Source organism: Phaethon aethereus (assembly GCF_964289735.1).
Source record: "Phaethon aethereus genome assembly, chromosome: 4".
In the NCBI taxonomy this organism is placed as follows: domain Eukaryota; kingdom Metazoa; phylum Chordata; class Aves; order Phaethontiformes; family Phaethontidae; genus Phaethon; species Phaethon aethereus.
Window position 1 is genome coordinate 59111651 of NC_138578.1, and position 26190 is coordinate 59137840.

General features: G+C 35.4%; 1 protein-coding gene across 1 annotated transcript in view; it reads left to right on the top strand.

Annotated features, from left to right (window-relative positions):
• Window positions 1-26190, top strand: part of PDS5A (PDS5 cohesin associated factor A) — a gene marked incomplete at both ends in the record, with an annotated part of 84332 nt that overhangs the window by 48647 nt on the left and 9495 nt on the right. Inside the window, 18 exons of the mRNA XM_081999542.1 lie at window positions 3396-3547; window positions 6551-6664; window positions 7283-7364; window positions 8113-8161; window positions 8281-8420; window positions 9885-10000; window positions 10759-10864; window positions 12332-12492; window positions 15062-15185; window positions 16459-16617; window positions 16866-16934; window positions 17612-17748; window positions 18495-18618; window positions 18886-19090; window positions 19592-19706; window positions 22874-23006; window positions 23635-23754; window positions 24884-24946. Coding sequence (XP_081855668.1) covers window positions 3396-3547; window positions 6551-6664; window positions 7283-7364; window positions 8113-8161; window positions 8281-8420; window positions 9885-10000; window positions 10759-10864; window positions 12332-12492; window positions 15062-15185; window positions 16459-16617; window positions 16866-16934; window positions 17612-17748; window positions 18495-18618; window positions 18886-19090; window positions 19592-19706; window positions 22874-23006; window positions 23635-23754; window positions 24884-24946 — 2169 coding nt within the window. The remainder of the gene's footprint in view (window positions 1-3395; window positions 3548-6550; window positions 6665-7282; window positions 7365-8112; window positions 8162-8280; window positions 8421-9884; window positions 10001-10758; window positions 10865-12331; window positions 12493-15061; window positions 15186-16458; window positions 16618-16865; window positions 16935-17611; window positions 17749-18494; window positions 18619-18885; window positions 19091-19591; window positions 19707-22873; window positions 23007-23634; window positions 23755-24883; window positions 24947-26190) is intronic.

The following is a 26190-nucleotide window of genomic DNA, read 5'->3' on the forward strand; positions in this document are numbered from 1 at the left end:
GTGACCTTTAAAGGTCCCTTCCAATCCAAACTATCCTATGAAATAGACCTTTAAAATACGGTGTGTCTTTGTAAATATACTTAGTGTTATAAAGTGAATATCAAGGACTTCAGCATTTTTTTAGAGGATTTTTCTCCCATTTGGAAGAAGGGCATTGCTATGTCCATGTAACTATCTTTATATTTTCTACGTAGGTTTTTTTCAGTTTCAGACATTGTGCAATATACCTATTTTAAGTATTCTTTTGCTTTAAAGAACTCAATTATCTTCTGCTGACTGCATTTACCTCTTGTAGCCAGATTTCTGTTGGACAAATCTACTGCAAACTCCTAAGTGATCATTTGTCAATTTGACTTCCTCTAATTCTTTTTGGGCTTGCAATCATCCATCAAATGAGTATACATATTACAATATAAAGAACACTTGTCCAGCAGAGTGAAGTAAAATGCTGATTGTTTAAACACACTAATCTGTCATTTCAATTCTGTCTTTTTCTTTATAAAACAATGTGGAATCTAGAAAGCTTTAAATTTAAAGCATGCTAACTGTTATGCTATTTATGTGATCTGGGTTTTTTTCTCCTGATCATATTCTAATTGTCACAGTAATAGTAAAGATAGCTTAATGACTTTTTTAGGGTAAAAGGTTTTGGCTAAAAGACAGTGCTTCATTTTTTAAAAAAAGACCTTGGCTAACTCATTCTGTATTGGCATTTGCACAATGATTACAGCTATTAAAAAACAACAAAAAACCCCAAACAAACTCCTCTCCTCCCACCTTAGTTTTCAAATAATTTTAACTGTTCCAGCTGGAAAAGTAACTCTGGGAACAGTTGCTTCCGAAAAAATAGAATCCAGTCTTCAGTAAGAATTGTTCTGAGGAATTTTCCATTGGAGCACTGTCTCTAGGGTCTCTCCAGTGTCTTCACTTTTCAGAAGAATTAGTTTCATGAGACATTAAAAAAAAATTTTTTGGTGAAGTTTGTAAAAATTCTTCAGGTACTTTTCCTTTAAAATGGAGTAACTTTAAGAACCTGAGAAGTTAAGAGGAGACTTTTGACAGCTGACTTTTGTTCCCATTTCTCCGAACAACCTTTGCGGCCTAGAGACTTAGTCCTTTCATGAGAAGAGACTTTCACATCATCAGCTTGATATCAGAAGCTATAGAATGGGAGCTGTAGGAACAGACTGACTTTTTCTATTTCTTTTTACTCATTTTTCTGCATGTGTTAGTTTTAACTTCTTCTCTGTGTGTACTAAAAACCACTTCGGCTTTTTCCAGATTTTAGGAGAAAGATTTTAATATCCTTAACTCTATGGAAGGAATAGGTTAGCTATTCCAGCAGGTAGGGGATTGTCTTGAACTTTAATAACAGTTTTTTGTAACTCAGCCCAGCAGTCTTCAGTGAAGGAGTTTAATTATGCTAATTAAGCATGGAAGCTAAGACTGTCAAAATTCTTTTGTTAATTAAATCAGGGTAGTACTTCCATTAGCTGTGCTCATTGATCTGCTCCCTTCAAAATTGATTATTACGCTCCCCTTTATTTTCATTTGCCTTCATGTTTTACCCTACTGTATGCTGTTTCAGCTTTGATTCTCAGTAGCACCTTACTCTTTTTTTTTTTTTTCCCCCCTACCTGTATCTTCTGTTAGTGACTTGCTTCCATGGTGTCTCAAAGCATTCTCTAATGCATTCTGTCCAGTGCCTCCCATCTTCTGCCTGAAACTGCCTTTCTGCACACTCTGACTTCTGCTCTCTACAGGAAATTCAATGATCAGAAATGTATTGACAATCCAAATTGTCTTTCCTTACAACCCCTTGTTAAGTACTCTGCTTTCAGTTTAGGCTTAAATTGTCTAGAATAATTTCTTGCAATCCTTCTCCATTGTCTTCTGACAGTAGTTTTACTGTCCTTCCTGTCTCATATAGGAGATCTGATGAAGATATCGCTTGTATTGGCAAGGGTATATCTGAATGCAGAAAAATACTACTACTTCTCTGAAAATGTTTCTCTTTCAGACCTTTATTTTCTTTAAAATGTGCTTTAGATCACAATGGGCGTGAACAAATTCCTGCAGAGAAGTTAAACAATAACATCTATTTGTATCTAAAGTTTTTCTCTTGTGAAAACAAAGTATTATACTACATACTGTCAAAGTCATTACTATCTTGACCTGTTTTAATGTTTAAGAAATATGTAACAAAATACAAAATTTTTTTCCATCTTCTTGATATAGCTTATTCGAACAGCTAGTCATGTCAAAGGCTGTTGTGCTGACATAAGCCATATTATTGTCAAGATTTTTCTTTTCTTTGTCCTTCAAGAAAAGGAAGTCACTCACAGTAAAACTGTTAAGAAATGAAATGTGCAATATCTCATTTGATGTTATTGAAACAAGCCCTCAGTTTAACAAGGTTGAAGAAATAATGCACAGTGTAAATAATAGTATCTACATTTATGCATGATAGGGTGAAATTATTTGAACATTGTTAGTCCTTGGAATTCAAGGCTAAAATTGAGATCTAGTGTATTTGGGAAGAAATTGTCTCTTTCAGTCTGAATTTCATGCATTTCTTTTAAATGGTGAGGGAAATCATTCAGTGGGAGAAACTATTCTTTCTAAATTAATCCTCAGTCTGTTCTGATGTGATTCCTTCCATAAGTCAGCACAGGAGCACTTATGGATCTTGTGTTTAATAATAGGACATTTCCTGTTTACATGAGGGCATGAAGTAGCAACCACCAGAACCAAGGATGAGAACCCAGGAACTCCATCTATGGATTTTGCAGTCTGGCTTTTTGCCTGGATCCCTGGAGTCTTACAGCAATTTCTTCGAGGCTTCAGCAAAAAGGGCCTCTCCCACTGTCCTGGAAAGTGGCCTAAGAGTTCAGGCCCTAGCAAGTTTAGCTAGGCCTAAACTCTGGATCTTCCATTCCTAGACAAGTGTTCCGTAAGCCAGTGTAAGGCTGTGGGGTGAAAGAAGGCTGCCACCTCTGATTGGTGCCTGTCTCTGAATAAATAAGTCTTCCAAATCCTGGCTCAAGGCGGCACTTATTCAGGCGTACATGTTAAACTGTACTTAACTTTTTTCATACTGACTAGCTCCTAGGTTTTCTTTGCTCAGCATAGAGGAGTACTGGATTTCTCTGTACAGATAATACTTAATCTGCACAGTACAGGGAAGAAATCCCTTATGTAGGCTTTACAAATTCTCACTTAGAGGCTCTAAACAGCATTTTTCAGCTTTTAAAGTGTCTAAATGTAGGAGGTCAGAATGTGGCACTGTTGTCTTTCACGCTTCTACATCTTTACTGTATTTTGTATATGTTTGATAATTTTTTTTATTTACCAAAATCACTTCCCCATCTCCTTTTCATTTCTTCCCCCTCAAGTGGCGAGTAAGAAAAGAAGCTATGATGGGTCTTGCCCAGCTATACAAGAAGTATTGTCTTCATGCCGAGGCTGGAAAAGATGCTGCAGAGAAAGTGAGCTGGATAAAGGATAAACTTTTGCATATATATTATCAAAATAGCATTGATGACAAGTGAGTCACCCTAAGCCTTCCTAATTTTAATTGTATAGTAATAAGAGATGCTCTGAAAATATGTGCTTATACTGAGAAAGCTATTATATCACGTTCTGTATTTGTGGTTTTAAGTATGATATATTTAATTAATAACCATTAAGACATGTACTAAGATATTCAAGATGGTTGCATTATCTGTTCATGTATTCATTCTATTTACTGATGGAACTACATCTGTGATGATAGTAGGTTGTCATTAACTATTGCGTAGAAAAAAAATTGTCAAATTTTGCATTTACTCTACCCGGATCTTGTTTGCTTTACTACTTTCCAGGGGCTAGCATGTTAAAATCTATTATCTGTGAGAATTGTGTACGTATACAACACAGTACATGCACAGACATCTCCTTTTGGTATGCTATGCAGGAATGGACCTTCTAGGTAGAACAAAAGCTGAAGAAATATCAGGGGTGCTTCCACTGTTGTCTAGTCTTCCCTGTTTTGTCACTCAGCCCCTTTAATTTTTGAAATACCATTTTGGCTTAGAGAAAATTATTTTGTCCAAGGTTTGGAAGATATTTTCAACTCTCATTATTAATTCTTTGTCTTTCACAAGGAAAGCCAAACTATGAGGTCACACAAAGATAGAATTTCGGCCTGGATTTTTTAGTACAGCAGACTCTGAAATCAGCCATTTCTTTATAGTGTTTCTTAGCATCTTGGTCATACAGTCTGCTACCTCAGTATGTTTTGTGATCTTAGTGACTAGTCTGAAGGGGCTAATAGCCCCCTTGAGTTGCCAGTTATGATAGTGAATTCTTACTGCTGCAGTGGTGAAGGCTCTCACTTTGTTCATCTGGCTGATCATAAGTGGGCCAGAGTTACACATTTGATTAGGTGCTGCCTTTTTTTTTTTTTTTTTTTAAGAAGAAAGATACAGTTATGAGGCTGTACACCCAGTCTGCTTAGGCAGAAGTATCAAATAGTGAAAAATTAGGAAATCTCCACGTAATTTATACAAAGCTAATTCTGCATGTGTATATGCATCAAAACTGCTTTCATTTGCATTGAGAGGTTCATTCGTGGTTTTTTTGTAGCATGTTCTTGTCTCACTGTCAGTACACAGGTTTGATAGTGAGCAGGGAATGAATCAAAGTTCCATAGTGAATAGGGCAGATGTTTAATATTCCTGCTCACAGGAAATGCAGAACACTGCCAGGGAAACAAATTTTAAGGAAAGACTGTGTCATCAAAGCTATGTTTCTTACTCTGACATGATTTCTTCTGAAAGTCTGATTAAGCCATTAAAACTGGTCTTTACATGAATAGGCATGGATTGTATGCTGTTTGTTTTCTGGGTATCCACACTGAAAGATTGGTGGCTTAATATTCAATGTTCCCCTAGTTATTAGAAACTTTTAGCACCTGAAGAACTGTAGAAATGCTATGTCTTTTAAGACAGAGTCCATCCAGTCCTTTAAGCACACAAGCATAGGCCAGAATTAGCCAACTCTGGCTTGCTTTCCTTCCCTAATGAGGGAGGAGGATAAAAAGTAACAGTGAACAGCTGTCTGAGCCTTGGGGTATTTTCCATTATGTGCATGTTCTTTCAAAAGGTAATAGCGCAATATCACACAGTGTTCAGGCACGAAGTGGAATAGAACAATTTTTCTCCACACATCCTTAGCTCAGTCACTTGGTAATGTTTTTTTATGTTACTTGACTATTGATGTGTATGTCTACTTAAGACTGGGAACTTCCAGTCGTAAGAACTGCTTATCACCCGTGTGCTCTGAGCTGCTTTGTTTTACAGCAAATGCATAGGGAATGGAGTAAAATAACCACCTCTTAAACACTGCCCTGTTACCCACTCTTGATATGCTAGCCGATGACTTTCTTCACAGGAGAAAAGTGTGTCCCAGAGGAATTCCCTATGTATAAATCTTTAGCCTAACCGACATGGACCAGGGAAGGCATGATACATTTGTACTGACAGCTTTTCTAGAACATGTATCTGTAGAGACAAGGGCTAGAGTAGTGTTTATAAATTAGTAAGATAACTCTGATGCCTCCAATCTCCTAGTATGTTGAACAAGGATGAGTCTCCTGAGATCTGAAGATCCTGTTCCCCAAGTAATTTAGTTCTTGGAGTCATCAGTAGTAAAATGTATGTTTAAAGGGAGAAAGGCAAGTTTTCTTTAATATTAACGGGGTGCCTTGAGATAGTTGTATCCATATTCATTATCATCCTTTTATTCCTCTGCCTTGCCATCATGTCTCTTGGAATTTTCTTTGAGGAGAAATACAGTGTTTGACATGTGCTGCTTTTTGTACAAGGCACTCCCAGAATACTTACTAGGAATCATAAAGAAAAAGTTTGTAAAGTCAAACACACAAAATATTTGTCCATAAATATCAAATTGTATAGCTGAACATTGTGCACAGCTCTCATTGCTATGTCTGAATGTTCTTTCATTGTGGGGGCTATAATTAGATGAACTGTACAGTCATATTTTGTAGTTCAAGTTTTGTATTATAATGAGTAGTTTCAAATGTTTTGGTTTTTTCACAAATACTACAGTTTTATATTAACCTTTCCCTTGAGGATACTTCAGATTTTTACTTTTTCTTGACCTTGGGTTATGTTCTTGTATTCTTTCTCCTTTATTTGGGTGTTCTACCGTCTGTATCCCTTCCTGTCATGTATGAGAGTGAACAAAGGGAGATTCTCAGAACCTAAAGAAAAAAGGAGAATTTGGATGGTGACAAATAAAGCAATTACTCCCTCTTAGAGGTGAAAATGAAAGAACATGGAAAAGCTCTCAAGAAGCGGTTCTTGCTAATCTTTCAATCAACGGTGGAAGGGATCTTTACAGATTAGAAAAAGACCATTACTTTTTTTTTCCTCTCTGTTGAAAAATCTAGTTTCAATGACTTACGATATTTCTTGTTCTTTCAGCTTGTGTGAAAGGTATCACCACTTTTTGAAATGTACAGTTTTTATCTCTTCTTTTCCTGCAGATTACTGGTAGAGAAAATCTTTGCTCAGTATCTTGTTCCACACAATTTGGAAACGGAAGAGCGAATGAAGTGCTTGTACTATTTGTATGCTAGCTTGGATCCAAATGCTGTCAAGTGAGTGTAGTTTGTATTCAGCAAGTACTTGCTTTCTCAGGCTTTTCCAACATCTATATAATCTTACTTGTATAAGTAAGTGATGCTTAGTGTTATTTGCAAGCAGTATTTCAAAACATTTCCTTTTTATATACAAATGCTACATGTCCTTTAGACAAAAAGATACCTTGATATTTGAGAAGAGTGGTTTTATCCATTCATTTTAATTCAGTGAAAACAATGCAGAGTTAAAAATACACAAGTGATGACTTCTAGATTTGCTTTGTATTAGGGTCCATAATGAAGGTATCTATAACTGAATTCTGGTTGATAGTGTCCTGTTTTTTATGTTGCAAATGTTACTTTCAAGATAAGCTGGAAGACATACTGTGGCTGTCCTGCATATGTGAAATTGTTCCAAGTAGAATAATAAGAAAGATGATGATCTGTAAAAAGAGAAAATCAGTTCCACCTTGTTTGGAAGAGTTATTTTTAATACTTGGTATGTTTTGATTGTACCTAGCAGATGTTACACTTCTAAGATAAATAAACAAACAATCTTGTTTGCTAATACATCCAGCATGTCCTTGTCATGAACAAATTGGTAAGCTTTTCTTTTTTGGTTTTGCACTTTTGCAGAGCGCTGAATGAGATGTGGAAGTGCCAGAACATGCTAAGGAGTCACGTACGAGAATTACTAGACTTGCATAAGCAGCCCACTGTACGGTTTTGAAAACATTAATACTTTATCCAATGGGCCTGTTAGACTTCATTTTTTAATACCTTACTATTTGATCAGTGTGACTTTATTATTCTGTTGATTTCCATATATAGACAATGTTCCATTCTCATTAAGTTACTTTCAGTAATGCTTAAAGGTATATGGCCTCCTTATGCTTACCATTATTTTATATTACTAGTTAATAACTTTGGAAAGTTAAAAAAAATTTCCAAGTTTTTTGTTTGCTTTTGACATACTTTTTTTTTCTCATTTTATAGCATATTTTGAGAGTGGAATATGTTGTAACATAAAGCAATGATTTGTTTGTTTGAAAACAAATGCTTTTAAGCATTTATACTGGAATTTTACTTATAAGCGTATCTTCAAACTAGCAAAAACTTTAAATAGAAGAGCATCACTTTGGGGTTTTGGTGTGAGGGTGGGCTTGGAGGAATTGTTTTGTGGGGTTTTTTTGAGGTCTTTTTCTAGCAATTTATTTTGATTGTTATGTGAATTAGTGAATTTTTGTTGTTCTTTGATATTGCAAGAAGACTTTTTCCCTTTTTCTGTTTGTAGTAGCTGCAAATGATACCACTATACTATTCTAGTGTTTATTCTTAAAACAAAAACCTAAAACGTGAGATTCCAGAGTAGAATGAAGTGCTGCAGAAGAACTAACAGATCAGCTTAAAAATGTATTTTATAAAGGCGATATTGCTGATTTGTTTGTTTTTGCTGTTGTCCTCAGTCAGAAGCAAACAGTGCTGCCATGTTTGGAAAGCTGATGACCATAGCAAGTAAGTGTTAGTAAGTCCTATAAACTGTTATTACAGGATTCATGGAAATTGTATTTCTGTGAATCGTAGCATACAGAAATGGCAAATTTATCTTACGTTAATTGTGTTTAATCATACAGAAAACCTTCCAGATCCAGGAAAAGCACAAGATTTTGTGAAGAAATTCAATCAGGTTTTGGGTGATGATGAGAAACTTCGGTCCCAGCTTGAACTGTTAATTAGTCCTACATGTTCTTGTAAACAGGCAGATGTCTGTGTGGTAAGGAATGGAAAAGCAAACTTTTATGCCTTAAATATTTGTGTTTAAAACAGTTCTTCAGGGTTAATGATCGCTTTTAATACCTTAACATGATTTTTATATATTTCCGATTTTCATAAAGTACCTTTTTGGTTAACATGTGGAGATTATGGAAAGTACAATTTATGATCATAATCCTGCTTCCTAAAAAAAATTAGCTTTATTCTTTCCTGGGATTATGAACATAAGCACAAAGACTAGAAGAGTAGTTTAATTTTTAAAAATATTTTATATCAAGTGTCTCTCTTTTGGTAAGGTTCCTAAACTGTCTGCTTGACACTGATGAAACTTGTTCTGAGTACCAGCAAGCCAAGTATTATACCATCTACATATTATTCATTTGTATTTCTTCCTAGAATACTATTTTGAGATCAGTCTCTTCCCCCCCCCCGCCCCCATTTAACCTCTTTGATGAAAACACACACCTTAATATTAAATTGGACTTTTCCAGAGATTTAGAGATTGTGCCAACAATACAGATCTTTTTTTCCTTATGGGCACAAAATAAAGTAAGCCATTTCGTTGACAGAAATCACAATAGAAGAGCATCAACAAACAAACATAGGCTTCTTGGGTTTTGTCTGATGGCTCTGAAATTGTCTAGGAAAGGGTACAGAGTATGTTTCCCTCTAAACTATTAAGTTTTGCACCTTGGGAATGCAGTGATGCAATTTCAAGAGGAAAGTTTCTTCCTGCTTCCTGAAGATATTTTAGCAGAACAGTTAGAGCAATTTCCTAGTTTGGAGGACCTGCAGCATCCACCCATTTAGGAGAAGGAATGTCAAGAAGTCATTTCTTTGAGAGTTTTAGACTTCCATGCAAAACAAAAAATATCTTTTTATCCACTTTCTGCTGGGCTTGCAGCTGAATTTAATGTTCTTGACGTTTGGGTCATTCAGAGGGGAAAAACAGATTTTTGGATGCAAAGTATTCATAGGCAACTATGTAGGGTCTGAACATCTGTTGTAGCCAAGGTAGTGTAGTGCTTCTGTACATCTGCAGTAGCGTAGGTGTTAGTGCAATTTTTTCATTGCTTATGAAATCTCACACATACAGCAGTGTTACCTACGGTTTTATGGATTACTCCTGTCAACATAGATATTTAAAGGCTGTCTACATTGCACTTAGCTCTCCCTTGGTACTGTTTTGGATCTGGCTTGCAATTCCTTAAGAAACTATGAAGAAGTCTCACTAGAAACCTAAATACATCTTACATTTAAATAGTTTAGTAAAGTATGCCTGCTTTCAATATAATGTCATAAAGAAAGATTTGGAGATAACAACGGTCCCCCTTAAAGTACGTTTTAACTGATTATAAGGACAATCTCTGTGGTTAAAAGGAGTGGCTATAGTTAGCTTATTCAACATGCTTAAGTAAGTAAATAAAATTAGTATAATTCTTATTTGTATCTAACATTTTTACAGAGAGAGATAGCCCGGAAACTTGCAAATCCAAAGCAGCCAACAAACCCTTTTCTGGAAATGGTCAAGTTTCTTTTGGAAAGAATTGCCCCTGTACATATTGACTCAGAAGCCATTAGGTAAGTTTGAAAGATCATACTAACTCATGAATGATTATAAAGATTATTTAAATGAGAAAAAAAAAAGGGGAGGAGGGGGAAGTGTTGGGATTTAGATTAGACTGTCCTAGAAGTAAATATGCTTTTTTAAAAAAAAACATTTTATGTACATGTCTTCATTTCCAGAAGCCAAGAGAATGCAATTTGATTTCTTTTTCTACTTCTTTGCAGTGCTATGTGCAAATGATTTTAAAAATGTAGTCGTTTTTCCCAGCGAAATTGCTATTTTTGGGGCTTAAGGTGAAAATGATGATCGTAATTTTCACATAGTTGACTGCAACATAGTCTTCCATATAGCAGTTGAATTAATTAGATTTTGTGGGATTGTGTAAGAGAATGTTTGGATTTCTTTTGAGACTTGTCTGGCAACCTAATTACATTCTGAAACTCATGCAACTATGTGTTGATTTGAATGCTGCCAACATGCTGCGGGGGGGGGCAGTGTTTGGGGGTTTGTGTTTTTTTCCCCTAAAGAGTTAATTTTGCAGAAAGCTAAGTCAGAAGGAAAAAGAATAATGGAATAGCTTGATTAAAAAGAAAAACAAAAACTAAAAACAGAAACCAAACACCACAACACCTTCCCCCCCAATGGACTATTGCCTTCCCTTTTTTTATTGTCAAAAATAAGTAATCTTGCCAATATCTTCAGCCTTTAACATTGTACATTGTCACATTATTTTGCTTTTTTTTTTTTTTTTTTTTTGTATCTCTTATTTCAGTGCACTAGTAAAACTAATGAATAAATCCATAGAGGGGACAGCTGATGATGAAGAGGAGGGTGTAAGTCCTGATACTGCTATTCGTGCAGGACTTGAACTTCTCAAGGTAATCTACATAAATGTAGCTATAGTTTGTAAGGGAAGGGATAAAAGTGGTATGAGTAACGAATTAATGTTAGCATGGTTTTAATAGTTATTATTTAGATAATTACTTTTTTTAAAACATATGAAAGTGTTTGGTTATTAACACTCACTTGAGAAAAGAAAAAGAGATAGTTTTTTGGAAGTATGTTTTGAAAAGGATGCCAAGGCTTGAAATACGCACACTAAAGCAGAAATTGCTTTCTGCTTAGGGAAGTCAATATAGAAGGTACAGAGGTAAAATGAGAGGAGAGAATGGGGAAATTAGGAGAGGCATGTTCTTGGGGCCTGTATGATACTGGAAGGAAAGCAAGCAATAAACTCGAGAGCCAAGTTATGTAGAGAAAAAAAAGGAGACTGGGAACTTGTGTTCTCAGTGGTGATGAGAAATGGCTGGGGGAGAAAGAAGGGTTTGAAAAATCTGGAAGACACCTGTGATGGAGTTGGCAGTTCACTAATAAGACTTGGTTTTCAATATGTTACAAAGGGCAATATAAAATATAGGAGGGAATTGAGGGGAAGGTTAAATAATTAAAATGAGACTTTTCAGAAGTGGGAATGAACGAGGTGGAGTTTATGGAGACATATCACACCAAATTTGGTAATGGCAACCACGGTAGAAATAGTTATACAGACATATGCAAGGAAGTAACGTCTGTTTGCTGATGTAGCTCAGAAAAGAAATTTGCCAAGATTGAAGATTTTGTTGGTGTGACATGGATATCTTTGAGAATGTTATTTCACACATTGATACTCACACAAGTAGGCAACTGATCAAAGAAACCAAGATAAGATAAATCCGAAGAATTTATAAAATACTTGCAACTTCATTGTTCTCCCTACCGTATGTTGTCTGAACTTTGATGTACTCAACATAGTTTTGCTTTGGGATAACCTTTTGTTCTCTCTTGTCCTGCCTTGAATCTCTGCATGCTTAGTTTTTTAAATTTGATGCTTCTCCTATTTAACAGAATGTGTTAGATTTCATTAGCTTTAGATTAAAAGGACCATAGTCTGTTTTGCTTGTAGATATCTTAACCTTCTTGATTTCTTTTCTGCTCAGGGACTATAGATTCTGGAGAAATTAAGGTTTCAGTTCAGTTAAATTAAGTGGGGAAAAAAGTGTTCTTAAGTAGATTGGAATATAAATGAATACTCTTGAATAATTGTTCATTTTAATAAATATGTTTACATATTTACACATAAAATACTTGGAGGAGGGGAAGACCTGAAGAACAAAGCATAGATGAATTTATTTGAAAATGCCTATATCACCTTCACCAAAATGCAGTTATTGAATGTAATAATCTCATACGAGCAGTTAATAGCTATTTATGTTGATCGTAATGCTCATGAACAGTCATAATTTTGTTTTTCTGATGATTCATTTACCATGAATAAATATACCTTTTGTTTTAATGTGTATCTACAGGTTCTGTCCTTTACACATCCTACCTCGTTCCACTCTGCAGAGACCTATGAGTCTCTGCTGCAGTGCCTCAGGATGGAAGATGACAAGGTAGCTGAGGCAGCCATACAGATTTTCAGAAACACAGGTCACAAAATAGAAACAGACCTGCCACAGATAAGATCGTGAGTGTATTTCTTTACATGCTGCTTTTCATACCTGGAATTCTGCCTCTTGATAGTTTATTCAATATGTTGCTCCTAAAATTACTTTATAGTCTTGTGAATATGAACAGCTTCTTTTCCATGATTTTGTATTCCTTCATTACCTTTCTGTCGCTGCTTCTTAATTTTTAAATTCTGCATTCTCACAATTTTTTTGTGTTTATTGAAGATGTTAGGTACTTCTTAAAAATATGCTTATAATAGAAATATTAAAAACAGCGTGTAGCGTGTTTCTCAAGTTACAAAATAAGCATCAGCAAAAATACGGTGAAGATGTAATTCCTTGGCATCATTTCTACTCATATCTGTCCTTCATAGAATTTTTCTATCTTTGTAAGGAATGAAAATACAATCTCTGATGGTTAACAGCTCTGTTTGTTATGAAAGAAGTTGGGAAACAAGATCCAAAAGCAAGCATGAATTTCTAACAAGGAATAATTTGCTGTCTATAAGTCATCATTAGGCAATTGATGCTTTAACTGCTGATTACAGCTGCATAATCTACTAGGTATTCACAGACTATTTAAAACCTTGTGGGTAACATCTAAAGCCTTAAAATTAGCCTGTTGGTAACTAATCCAGATTTAAAAGCACAGGTTTAAAGTTCTCTTATATTGAAATAGCATCTTGAGTATTCCCATGCTAAAATGCATCCCAGTGTACATCTTAAATTGTCAGTGACTTGCAGATGTAACCTCAGCAATTCTTATGGATTTGAATCAGATTTTGGGAAAAAAAAAATGTTACAAGTTCACGTATGAGACACCTTTAAGACATTTGTAGGGGTGAAGAGGAGGAAAATCTCCTTACTGGAGTTTAGTCAAGACGGTGCATTGCTGGGGTGTATCATCTTCTGTCAAAGGAGCTGGTACTGCTGACACTTCTTTTGGCTTCATGCCTTAGTCAGGTATTGCTGAAGTATAATCTTAAAGGAGGTCTAGCCCTTGGCATGGTTTGCAAGCAGCTCAGGTTAACATTCTGAAAGCCAAAACCAGGTCAGTGTTTACACTGATGCAAAGAAAAAGAAGTCTGAGGACAAGCAGATGTTCCAGATTTCACATACTCAGAAATTTTTATCATAAACAAAAGATTGGATATAATCAGCAAGATAGTTTGTTTCAAATGACCTATTTTTAAAAAAAAAATGCGTGATCAGGCTGCCTGCTGTCCTTTGACATAGTGCTCACCAGCAGTAGGCGAAGTTCTTCCTCATATGGGAAATTAATAGGTTTGTCCAGAAGTTCATGGGCAAGGACTGCCACATGACTGGAGTCTGATGGAAGCATTGGCCATGCTCAAAGAGAGTCTATGGACCTCGCAGATGTGAACATGTAAAGGTGCATGTAAACATGTCATGTTTCACCTTTTGCAGATTTACACCAGTTGGGGTGTGATGAGGTATGGTTTGTAGCTGCTGCACCAGTGTTTGGCAAAGGCCCTTTAATGCGCATGTACTTGCACTATGAAGATTGTACATTAGGCATTGAAGCTTATTTTAACTGTAGATTTTACTGAATTCTTTGCTATTTTCGTTCTTACTTAATCCAACTTTGTGGAATCTTAGCAGGTTTGAGAAGAGACATTCTACTTCAGAATACTGTTAACATTTTTCTACAGGGTCTTTGGTTTTGGGTTTTATGCTGGTTTTGAGGAGAATGTTTGAGACTTCATTCTTTCAACCCTGCACCCTCTTCTTGCTGATTATGTAGAATGTGTCAGTGAAGGCTGGGTACTAAATAATCCATGCACTGAATGCTGTATTGTTACTGAGCCTCTCAAGAAAGCAGGATTATTATTTTTTTCAGATGCTTGTGTGTCAGATGCTTTCTAGGCAATTTTGTTTTCTCATGTCAGTTGCTGGGTGAGTTGCATGGTAAACCTCACAAGTTAGTGTCTCAGAAGATGACCTCTCAGGGGACAGGCCTGCCTTCCAGCACTCTCTCCAGAGTGGAAGCAAACTGCCTAAACAGCCTCGACCTGGTCTCTGGAGTGGCTTCTGTCCTGCCCTTTCCTTTGGTGGCCTCTGATCAGCAGATGGATTTCAGGGAACTCAAATGCAAAAGCCCAGAACAAAGCAGTTGTTCACTTGAGCATACACTGCGATTAAAGACCAAAGTTAAAGTAGTAAAGCCTATAAGCACAGTAATGTTTAATGCTTATTTCATAAATTTTCTTCAGCTCTGTCACTTACAAACTTGGATAATAAGATCAGGAGTTTACCCTAGCTGAACCTGTCAGGTTCCCCCCACCTTATGTTTGGCTTCCTAAACAGCCTTATTTTGATCATTATTTTCTTTCATGTTTTATTTTTCCCTGTGGGCTCTTTTCTGCTTAACTGTGTACAGTCAGATGTTCAACAAGTATTACTAAATATACTTCCATCCTGCTTTTCACTTTATGATCTTTCCTGAACAGACTTCAAATGAATGCTTGATTTATAAGACTCTCAGGATAGATTTGTATAAGTGGAGAGCTTTACTTTTTGTAGATTGCATATTGCATTTTGAAGTATTTTGTTTAATGTTCACAGAACACTAATTCCGATTTTGCATCAGAAAGCAAAAAGAGGTACTCCTCATCAGGCAAAACAAGCTGTTCACTGTATACATGCCATATTTTCAAATAAGGAAGTGCAACTTGCACAGATCTTTGAGGTATGTCTTGCTTTTTTGTTTTTAAGATTTGTTTCTGTTCTTCTTAATGGATACTAGTAATTACCATTGATTTAATTCATACTGTGTATTAACAGATAACAATGTATGGGGTCAGGAAGCCTACACATGTGTGGTAGTCGAGAGAAGTCATTAATTTTACAATAGCAAATTATTAACATTTGTTTCTTACAGTCACGCTTTTGTAATATTCTGATGTCTGATAGATAAGGTACTCCTTTTTGTCTACGCAGGAAAAACTGGGGGAAATAAACTAAATATGCTGGAATGATCCACACCAAATCCCAGATACTAAATGAGAGACAGCATCCTCTGCTTTCAAACTGTATTAAATTACCATGCTTTAAGGTCTTGGCACATGCAGCACTTTCTCACTGAGGAAGTTAGTGCAGAATAACTACTTGACTAAAAGCTCAGACATTAGTTTACTGCTCACTTACTGCTTGCTTAGACAAGTTGTAAAGCAAAAAGTCACCTTATACAGAGCAGAGAGGTTATTATTTTTCACTGTAATCTCTTAAATAATATTATTAATCTGCACTTGTAAAATATCTTAGGTTTTTAATCTTGGCTGTCTCTGAACCTATGTATAATTCAGAAGTGTGAAAAGCTTTCAGTTAAGCTTAGAGAGTTTGATCTCTGCTTGGACTTCTGTCACAGTGCATGTTCCCTTGCAAATACCAGAATACAATGTGAGGGTGCTGAGTGATACAGAAGCACAGAATTATCCTGGTGACTGTTACATGGAAGGGAAATACTGATTGCTTGGTAGAAATGTCCCTAGAAGTTTCCAAGTTTTTTTTTTTTAACCTGCTATTACCTGCTATTATTTTCTGCCATTTACAGTTACGATTCAGGTTTTCACAACTGCTGAATAGAATTGAGTCAAAGTTTTTCCCATATCTCCCAGGTTTGAATGCGTTTCACCATTAGAGCAGGAAGAGAATATAAAATTTGTTTTATATTTAAAAATATATATATTATATTTTATTATATTTATTTTATATTTGTATTTTACATATTTATTATATATTTATCTATATAAAAAAATATATACCCTTATTTCACGTGAGATTTTTTGTTACTCTGTTAATTAGGCAATCACATTCTTTCTCTATTTTGGTTTGCTAACTTTTTTAATTCTTATGGAAAAACTGTGAAACTCATCAACAACGTAGCAGTAAAACAAATAAATTTTAGGCATGCTAGCTTACTTATCTCTAGTTGAATTTTGAATATTTTTTTTCTTCCTCAGCCTCTTAGTAGAAGTTTGAATGCTGATGTACCAGAACAACTTATAACTCCATTAGTCTCATTGGGTCATATTTCTATGTTGGCTCCAGACCAGTTTGCTTCTCCAATGAAATCTGTTGTTGCAAATTTCATTGTGAAAGATCTCCTAATGAATGACAGGGTAAGATTTTCTTTTTTTGGTAAGTCCTTATTATTCTGTTTGCCTGTTATTAACTCTGTGGGGAATAGAGCTTTTTTTTGTTAAATGGATCAATAAAGGAATGTTCTATAAACGGCGAGTACAGTGATATTGCATTATAAACGGTCTTTGTGTGAAAGAAAGCTTAGTCCCTTACTTTTCTTCCATTTTTACTTCTACATTTTCTGTATGGGTTAAACCAGTTCTTAAACTTACATGAATGTCTGTAGTCAACAGGTGAGAAAAATGGAAAATTGTGGTCTCCAGATGAAGAAGTTTCTCCAGAAGTACTAGCAAAGGTGAATTATTTGCTGTCAGTAATAACGTGTATATTTGAGGTTTAAAATTTTACTTTTTTCCAAGTTCTGCAATGAAGAATATTAGGATAAATCCCTTTGAGTACTTTTGTATTAGTCTCCTTAAAATATGCAGTGTTCTAGAGTTTTTATAGATTATACACACGGTTCTAGAACTTGTAGAAACTGCATTTTGGTGTCTTCACTTACTGATAGTACTTACGCTGAATATTGAGAAAATTAAGAGATTCAAAAGTTCTAGTTTTTCTTACAGGAAAGGTAATTTGACTTTACTGACTGTAAACAGATTTGAAATAAATGGAGACCTTGATGAATTTTATTCATTCATCTTTATAGACTATTTACTGTGAATCTCGTTATGGCCATTTCTAGAAATGTTTATCTAGTTGCTCTTATTTTTAATCATGTAGCAAGTATCCTGCATCCTCTAGATGCACTTGTGAGAAGACACTGAACCGTAGTTGAAATGTCCTGATGTCACAAAGACTGCTACTTCCTTCTTCACTCTGTAAATATTTACTGCTTCCTTCTGTTCCTTTAAAAATATATCAGCTCTAGTAAATAGGAGTCTATGGAAATTTCAGTTTGACAGCAGTAGGTTTTAGTGCCTCATCAGCTTTAGGAAGTAAGTTCATTGTTTATTTGTTCATGTTTGATAGGTGCAAGCAATTAAACTTTTGGTACGCTGGCTGTTGGGTATGAAAAACAACCAGTCGAAATCTGCAAATTCCACACTCCGGTTATTATCAGCTATGCTTGTCAGTGAAGGAGACTTGACAGAACAGAAGCGAATCAGGTCAGATTTTGTTCTTTTCAGGCTTCCGTTGACTTTACTGTAGAATTTCAAAGCATATTAATTCTTCTGGAGCTTTTTTAGAATTTTATGGTGAGCACAGTGTTGGCTAATGGGATGGTAGAAGATGGATCTGATTGGAGTTGTAATTTTAGGAGAGAATGGCAAGTATAAAAATATGCTTGATACTCCCTCTTTCTTGACATTTACTAATAATCTAACTCGGAACCCTGTAGTAAAATAGTAGTAAATAGTAGTAGTAATTAGTTGATAGTAAAAGATATTCTAGAAAGTAAAAGACCTGCAGGAGTATCTTTGAAAACGATTGAGTGATGAGATTTAACACACTTAGGAGTTAGGTCATCTTGGATGGAGCTTCTTCATTCCAATAGTGAGGTAACTTTGTACCTCATCTTCATTTTGAGGGTAAAGGAAGGAAAGAGAAAATCTGTGGCAGAAGTGTTGCTTTCGTTTAGACAGCAATATGAAAACAAGAAACTTGACTCTTCTCATTTCACTATTTTACTGGAATTAAGGTTTTTTTGTGGGGAAAGCAGAGCCCCTTATTTTCACATATTTGGTTGGGTTAATTTAGCTTGATCTGAAGCTATAGAACTGTGACCTGATCTGAAGGAGAAAAACCTTAATTGCTCATTGATCTTGTAAAAAGAAGCAATTGTGACATGGAAGTAATTTAAGGATAGTTGTGGAGAGTTGTGTCTTGGTTTTTTTTTCTCATGTTTGTATAGTAAATCGGATATGTCTCGACTGCGGTTAGCTGCTGGTAGTGCAATAATGAAGCTTGCACAGGAACCCTGTTACCATGAAATAATTACCCCAGAACAGTTCCAGCTCTGTGCACTTGTCATTAATGTAAGTAACTGCATTTGAAGTGAAGAGTGACTGACTCTTAATTAATTGAGTTCAGAGTCCTTACATCTGAGCTTTTGTTGCTGCTACATTGAGTATTTTCTATTCCTCACTGCAGTTTTCAAAAGAGTTCTTAAAACTTTAAATATTTATTGTGCTGCCCATGTTGATATTTTTAATGTCTCCTCATACTTCCACCTTGAATGCTTTTTTTTTTTAATTTCTTTTAAGATTTTTATGGTTGCACACTTACATTTTGTGTTGCTATAGGATGAGTGCTACCAAGTGAGGCAGATATTTGCCCAGAAACTGCATAAGGCACTTGTGAAATTACTGCTCCCTTTGGAATATATGGCAATCTTTGCTTTGTGTGCCAAAGACCCTGTGAAAGAGAGAAGAGCGCATGCCAGACAGTGCTTGCTCAAAAACATCAGTATACGAAGAGAATATATTAAGCAGAATCCTATGGCTAACGGTTAGTATTTCAGTAAAATTGTTAAGAATACAACAGTCGAATACTAAACTAGAAGTAATCATTAAAACAAGCAAATTGCTTTTGTAAAAAACACTGGATAAGTTTAATTTGTCTTCTCATCTTTATAATAGACACATTCAAATCTAAATTCACCTAGTTTAGCATTAGCATAAACCATAAAATACTCTGTACATTGCTGAGAATTATACATGTAAAATACAATGCTGTTCTTGTGGTAATTGTTTTGCTGAAAAAATAAAATTTTGTTTTCTGATATCTTAGGCTTTATAACCTTCTTCCCAAGCTAAGACCAAGTAGTTCTGTAGTAGTAAAACTCATTCATTTATTTCTAATGATTCATTAAAAGTAAAACTTGCGGGAACAAAACGCAAGTTGAAATTTTACATTCCATATTTGAAAATTAATACTTTGAAAAAATGTTCCTCATGATGAATGTATGTGTCTAATACAGAGGTTATTTATGATTTTTTGTTATTGTAGAAAAATTGCTATCCTTGCTGCCTGAATATGTGGTGCCGTATATGATTCACTTACTGGCACATGATCCAGATTTCACAAAACCTCAGGATGTTGATCAGCTTCGTGATGTGAAAGAGTAAGTGTGAAATGATTCTAGAATTGTTATGCTGAGAATTTTTCTGTGCTTGGAAAAAACTAATTAGGAAGAGGAGCTCTTGTTTATTTTGCAAAACAGTAATCTTGGAAATGTGTAAGACTTTAACCAAGGGAAGAAAGAAGGCATCAAGAACTGCTTGGCAGTATATTTTGAAAGTCCAAATGGTAGCCTGTAGGTCACGCCATAGTATACCAAATTAGTGAGTTGTCTAGGCTTCTTTTAAAATGAAGTAATTATTTTAGATTCTTGTATTTGTGCCTAGGAATATCTGTAGAATTTCCCAACACACTTAAGAGATGCCAAGAAATGTCAGTTCAAATATTTTGGAACTTATAAACTACAGAGCTTCTCCATGACTTGAAAACGTAATGCCAGTGATGCTGGGTCAGTCATGCTTCAGTGGAAACGTTTTTTTTCTTTTCTCCTATGGCAAACCTACTAGAATTCATGCTAAGTTTGCTCCTGAGTTATCATTTGCACTATATGTCTGCAGTGCAAGTTTGGTGCTTCTCAATGTATTCAGTACAGATTATTGTACACAAGCCTGTCATACAGAAGCTTGTTCTGTACTGTTTTCAGTTTGAGACCATCTCGTATGCCTCAAATAATCTTTCATACTTTACCTTTACTTTTGTATTCCTTTGTGTCTTGTAATGAATTTCAAAAAAAAAGGTAAATTTTAACACTTCTTAAAAATTACTAAAGCATGTCCCTCCACCCCAGCTTTGGTTTCATGTTTTGTTTTTTTCGTGTATTTATTTTTGGTGGAACTGTGAGCTGTGTTGTTTTGGTAAGACAAAGGTATGTATAACCACATACTACAATACACATCATCAGAAAAGCAGTTCATTTTTGTCAGAAATAGACCAGTTTACATCTTAATTCTTTTTGCATCTTCACCTGTGAGAGTCCAAGTGTGATTCTTTCTTTAAACGAAAAACTTAATTTGTTCTGATTTCTGAGTTACTTGACTCACACCTGCTCAGAACCTGAAGTCAGTGAAGATTTCTTACCTAATCATCAAGTCTACATTTTGTCCCAGGACTCCCTGTTCCTGGCAACATCTGAAAGCACTCTCCAGAGTGCACTTTATCCAAAATGCATGGAACAGGTTCTGATTCGCAGTTGTTGAGTTAATACTTTCTCTGAGAAGTGCTTTCTAGTGCCCAGGGCTTTTTTGGACACCCCTTATATAGCTGTCCTTTGTTCTCCAATTTCCTCTCTCATGTTTGTCACAGACTGGCTGAACTAGCCAGAGAGGACTGCTCCAAACAAAGAAATACTCCATACAGGAATTTTGGCAGGAATACTTCTCTGAAGAGTCTCCTGAGATAAATGCAAAACATTTTTCTCATAATGTAATACAGTGTTTTTTGGGTTTTTTTCCAAAAGTTCTGAGAGTCATAGTGTTCACTTTAAAGTGTTAACATAGATGCTTGCAAACTTGGAAAAGCAGACTGGCAGTGTGTTTTGTAGTTGTCTCCCTGGTTCGTCTTGGTTTTACATGGCCTAAATACAGTCACGTAAAGTAAATACGTGCTTAGGAAGTTCCTTAACCATAATCTGTGACATTTATTCTTACGAAATTTTTTAAGTTTGTCTACAGAGGTATGTTTGGATTTCTTTTTTGTTTTAAGACCGTTTCTTCTTCTGAATTCATACTCCAAAAATACTGAAATAGATACAGAGAATGAACTTTATGTGACTGTGTCTTTCTAGGTGCATATTTTTCTACATGAAATCCCACTGTTCTTCTGGAAAGGTCTTGTTCAGGGATGATACTGATTTATTTAATTTGTTGACTTAGTGAGGAAATCAAGCTATTGAAGTTGACATGTGTTAACTGGAATTACCAGAGTAAAATTTGTCCTCAGTAGTAATCTTTGGACGACACAGGGTTTTGGATAAGCTGGGTCAGTGTGGTATGTTATTGGTCCTGTATTCATCCCATTTAAGTTCTTGAGAATAGTGAAGAGGTGGATGTAAAGGTATCTTAACGCATTTATTTACTTACAGCCTTTGTAGCTCTTTGATGCGAGTCAGAATATAGATGTCTTATTTTATTTGAACACCAGATAACTGTTTAAGTGTTTTAATGGAGCACAACCCTCTTTTACTTTGAGTTTTTGAGATAAATGTTCCTTCATTTCTTGCGTTACAATCTTTAATTTGTATCAGTTAAGAAGATTGGGGCTTTTGTGGACAGGGAATTCTAATGTTCAGTCATCCTGTTTTTCTAGTTCGTTTTTTTTTGTTAGCCTCTTTCTACAAGAAAATCTTTCTTCCAGAGCTTCAGAATTAAATTAGTTAATGGCAAAGCCTGCATTTCTCAGGCTCACCCATATGTCTTTCCCAACTAAGTATTATTTTACCATATTATGACTGTTGTTGACCCTCTAAGCAACGTGCAGTTCTGAAGCTTGATAGCAAGTAATAGTGTGGACAGACCAGTTGTGTTTTTTATCATAATTTAAAAATCCTTAAAACAAACTTTTAGTCAAAAAAGGTAATTATACCTTTATAATATTTATATTCATTATAAATATACTCCTTATAAATAAAATAGATTTAGAGAAAGAAAACTGTGAAAGCTAATTCCATTATGTCTATCTGTAAGGATTTCTTTTTCCTCCCATATGAGCATTAGCAAGAATCTGACCTGCTCAGTCTTGGATCTCCTCTCTGATTTGAATTCCAATATTAAAACATGTAATGTGGGTAACTGTCTAGCAGCAGTATGGTTTGTTTAAGCCTGTTTTGAGTGTGGTCATGGTACGTTGTTGATAGGAACATAGACATAGCCCAAGGTAATGATTACAGAATTTCATCTAGATGATGGTAACACCAGAATTCTTGCTTCTATTCCTATTTGGAAGATAAAAAAGTTGATTGGTTGGACAGTGTTTACAGATATAAAGGAAAAGCACACTAATTTGGCAGATTCAGTCTGAAGAGTACAATTGGGACTCTGTGTTAAAGGTCTAGACTCACACCTTTGGATTATATTATCTGTTTCTTATATCTTCAAATTGATGGTGGTTTCTTAAGAAAAAGCTAGTACAGCTGACAGAAATTTTTAAGACATTGCTATCTGTGGGAGTTGCAGTATAAAAGCTGTAACTGCATGTTGGTTTATGGCTTTTTAGGTGCCTGTGGTTCATGCTTGAAGTTCTAATGACAAAGAATGAGAACAATAGCCATGCCTTCATGAAAAAGATGGCAGAAAACATCAAGCTTACACGAGATGCTCAGTCTCCTGATGAGCCAAAGGCCAATGAAGTAAGAAATGCAATTCAGATAAGTGTTGGGTGATAGGCTGAGGGTTTCACAAGCAGTTGATGAACAGGATTTGCAGGAAATCTGAAAGCACCAGCTTTTATGGTCTTTTAGAGAGTGTTAATTGTGAGCATTGTCTGTATGTTGCCAGCCTCATTCTTTCATAACCTTGCTGACCTTATCCAGCACACAATATCTAATGAAGTTAATAAACAAATTTGGTAAATATTCCTGTTACTGCCTGCCTGCCTTATTTTAACTCCTACTGCCTAGTTTCCTGACAGAAGTATCTTCTGCTGTTGAGGAAGGAAATACTGTACGATATGGCTACTGTTAAACTAGTTAGCTTCTAGCAGAGATGAGAAACCATTTATGGTGATTTGATTGAGCAAGAGCTTCTATTGTACAGCATAGGCATGTAAAGCATTACTAGTTTTTATTAAGTAGTAACATAGGAAAAATGGGGACTTTTGTATGTGTTTGAAGAGCCAACAATATGGTTAACGATGTAATTACAAAATATGTCCTTAGTGGTGGTTATTTTAACACATAAACTTTTTGAAGAACTCCATTCTCTGTACGCTGTAAAAACAGTAATTCCTAAAGCATACTTTTCTTTTTTTTCCTTCAGAAACTTTATACAGTATGTGATGTAGCACTATGTGTAATCAACAGCAAAAGTGCTTTGTGCAATGCAGATTCACCGAAGGACCCTGTATTGCCAACCAAATTTTTTACACAACCTGAAAAGGTAAAGGTATTAATTTAATTTTCAAAGTAATGAGGGGAAATACTTTGATTTTTGTAACTGAGAGCTGGTTATCTCCATAACATATCATGAGTGGGAAAATGAATATATTTTATCCTCAGCAATTACATTTTTTAACATTGGCTCTATGCTATGCTATCTATGTCTGATGAACGTCTGCCAGAAATGTTTGTAATCAGGTGACAGCTAATTATGAGTAAGCACTGATATGTTACCATTTATTGCTAGATCATTTCATTAAAGTGTTTTACAAATGCATCTGAATATATGAGGATATATGTATATTCTGACTGTATACCGGAATTAGAATGCAAAGCAGACTAAAAAGAAAAAGGAAACTTTTTTTTATGTTATCCATGTTATGTTTATATCTGCCAGTAGCTGTTTGGATATTTTGCTTGCTGTACAAGTTGGTCCTCTTATTGCCTAGTACATAGTCTTGGTGAGTACAGCTCTACTGTCAGCAACAGCACTACTGTTCCTTAAGAGACATACTTCTAAAAAGTGTAAGTGGAACCAAAGTAATTTGCTGGACCAGACTTGATGTTTTGGTTATGCTGAAGAATAAATTTCACATTTTTCAGGGCCTCAGACTATTAACTAACAGCCTTTCCAGAGTCTGTTTAAGTAAAATTTAGTTTGCTTATTTAATTTTGAAATGGTTCCAGGGAGCTGGTGTCTGTGATAGCTACCTGCATTCACATTTAGTGTTTGGTCTGTGTAAACTGTACTCAGAGTGACAAACTCGTTTAGAGAAAACAGCACCTCTTTTCCTCTCTTTGGACTTCCCGTTAATAAGATGCAAGTGAAAAAATAGGGAGTGCAGTTTTGCTTCACTTCAAATAATTCATGTCATTCAAGAAGAAAAAATGTTAATCCCAACTTTAAGTATGGTTATACTGTCATTCAGTAATGCTCACTACAAATCTCCTCCAAAATACTTGTTTGACCTATCTTTATTAGAGTGATTGTCAGCAAGTTGCACAGCGTGAAATATCTCTAGCACTTGATAGTAGCATCTAATTTGAGGAGTCAATCATGTATATATAAAAAACAACAGCAAGATTAAGAGATCAAACACAAACTCATTTTTATTTTATTTTTTATACAGGATTTCTGCAATGACAGGAATTACATTTCAGAAGAGACAAGGGTTCTTCTTTTGACAGGAAAGGTACTGTATTTTGACAAGTTAAAATTCTTTGAATGTTACATTAGGAAGGGAGGAGGCAGACAGAAGACCACTTTCTTTAGCAGCAGCCAGTTCCAGACTGGTGCTTTAAATTTCCTTAGAAGAAAGTATCTGTGTACTGTTATAATTGTTTCACCTTTGACAACATTCAAATAGAATGAATGAATCATTTGAAGCAAGTTTAGCTGGCTGCGTAAACTTAATACATTTCTCTTTTGATAAGGCATTCAGAAATGTAGACTAATGCTATGTCTTAACTAGAAAAAATCTTAACAGTGTAAGACAGGCTTCTCTCCTGTATTCTGTTAAAACGGAGTTAGATTTGCAAGAGAGGGATTTCCCATACCAAGCTAATAGTATTTAGATAATTTTCAATGTTCTGGGAAAACAAACATTTATTCCATGCTCTAATGGAATACACAAACACGTGCTTCTTTTTCTGCCTACTTCCGTTTCAGAAAACACAGATGTGTAAGGATACCCCACTGACTCAGAACAACAGTTCTTTTTGGCCTGGTATTGTTTTTCCAGAGGGACCAATACAACATGATTAGGGAGAGGATGCAAGTCTAGCCAGTTCTGCAGTACATTCCCCTTCTTACTCCCCCAGCATTCATAATTTTTGTAATGGGATGCTAGAACTCTGCATCTTAGTTTTGATACCTGCTTATGAACTTGTTCCCAAATTTATCTGCTCTGGTTTTGAACCTCCTGATGCTCTGCCTTTCACAACCTCCTACGGCAGTAGGTTCCAGAAATTTGCAACCTGCTGGTTGTGCAGAAGCATCTTCTTTTCTCTCTCAAACACTTTTCTCTCTCCTATTAGCTGTGCCAGATGCTTCCTATTTTGTATAAAATACTCAGCAAATTGAGCAAATAAAATATTATAAGAATAATATGTTTAAGTAAATGTGCAGTATTAGCACTAAGATGATGCAGCTACTGGACATGTGGTCAGTAACAGGCTGTTTCTACAGAGATCATTGCTTTTTTTTTTTTTTTTGCTAGCCAAATGTTTTTCAGCATCTGTAATGGTATCTCTCCTGCATGCTCCCTCATAACTTCCACACATGGGAATTATTTTTTCATGTGGGAATGTCTTAATTTATTAACTTTGTCTCTGAGGAAATGTAAAATTTCATGAAGAATGTGACGTCAGTTATGAAAACTTCCTTGACTCCTCTCCAGAGACAAAAAAACCCAACTTTCTGCTGCCTACCCAGCCT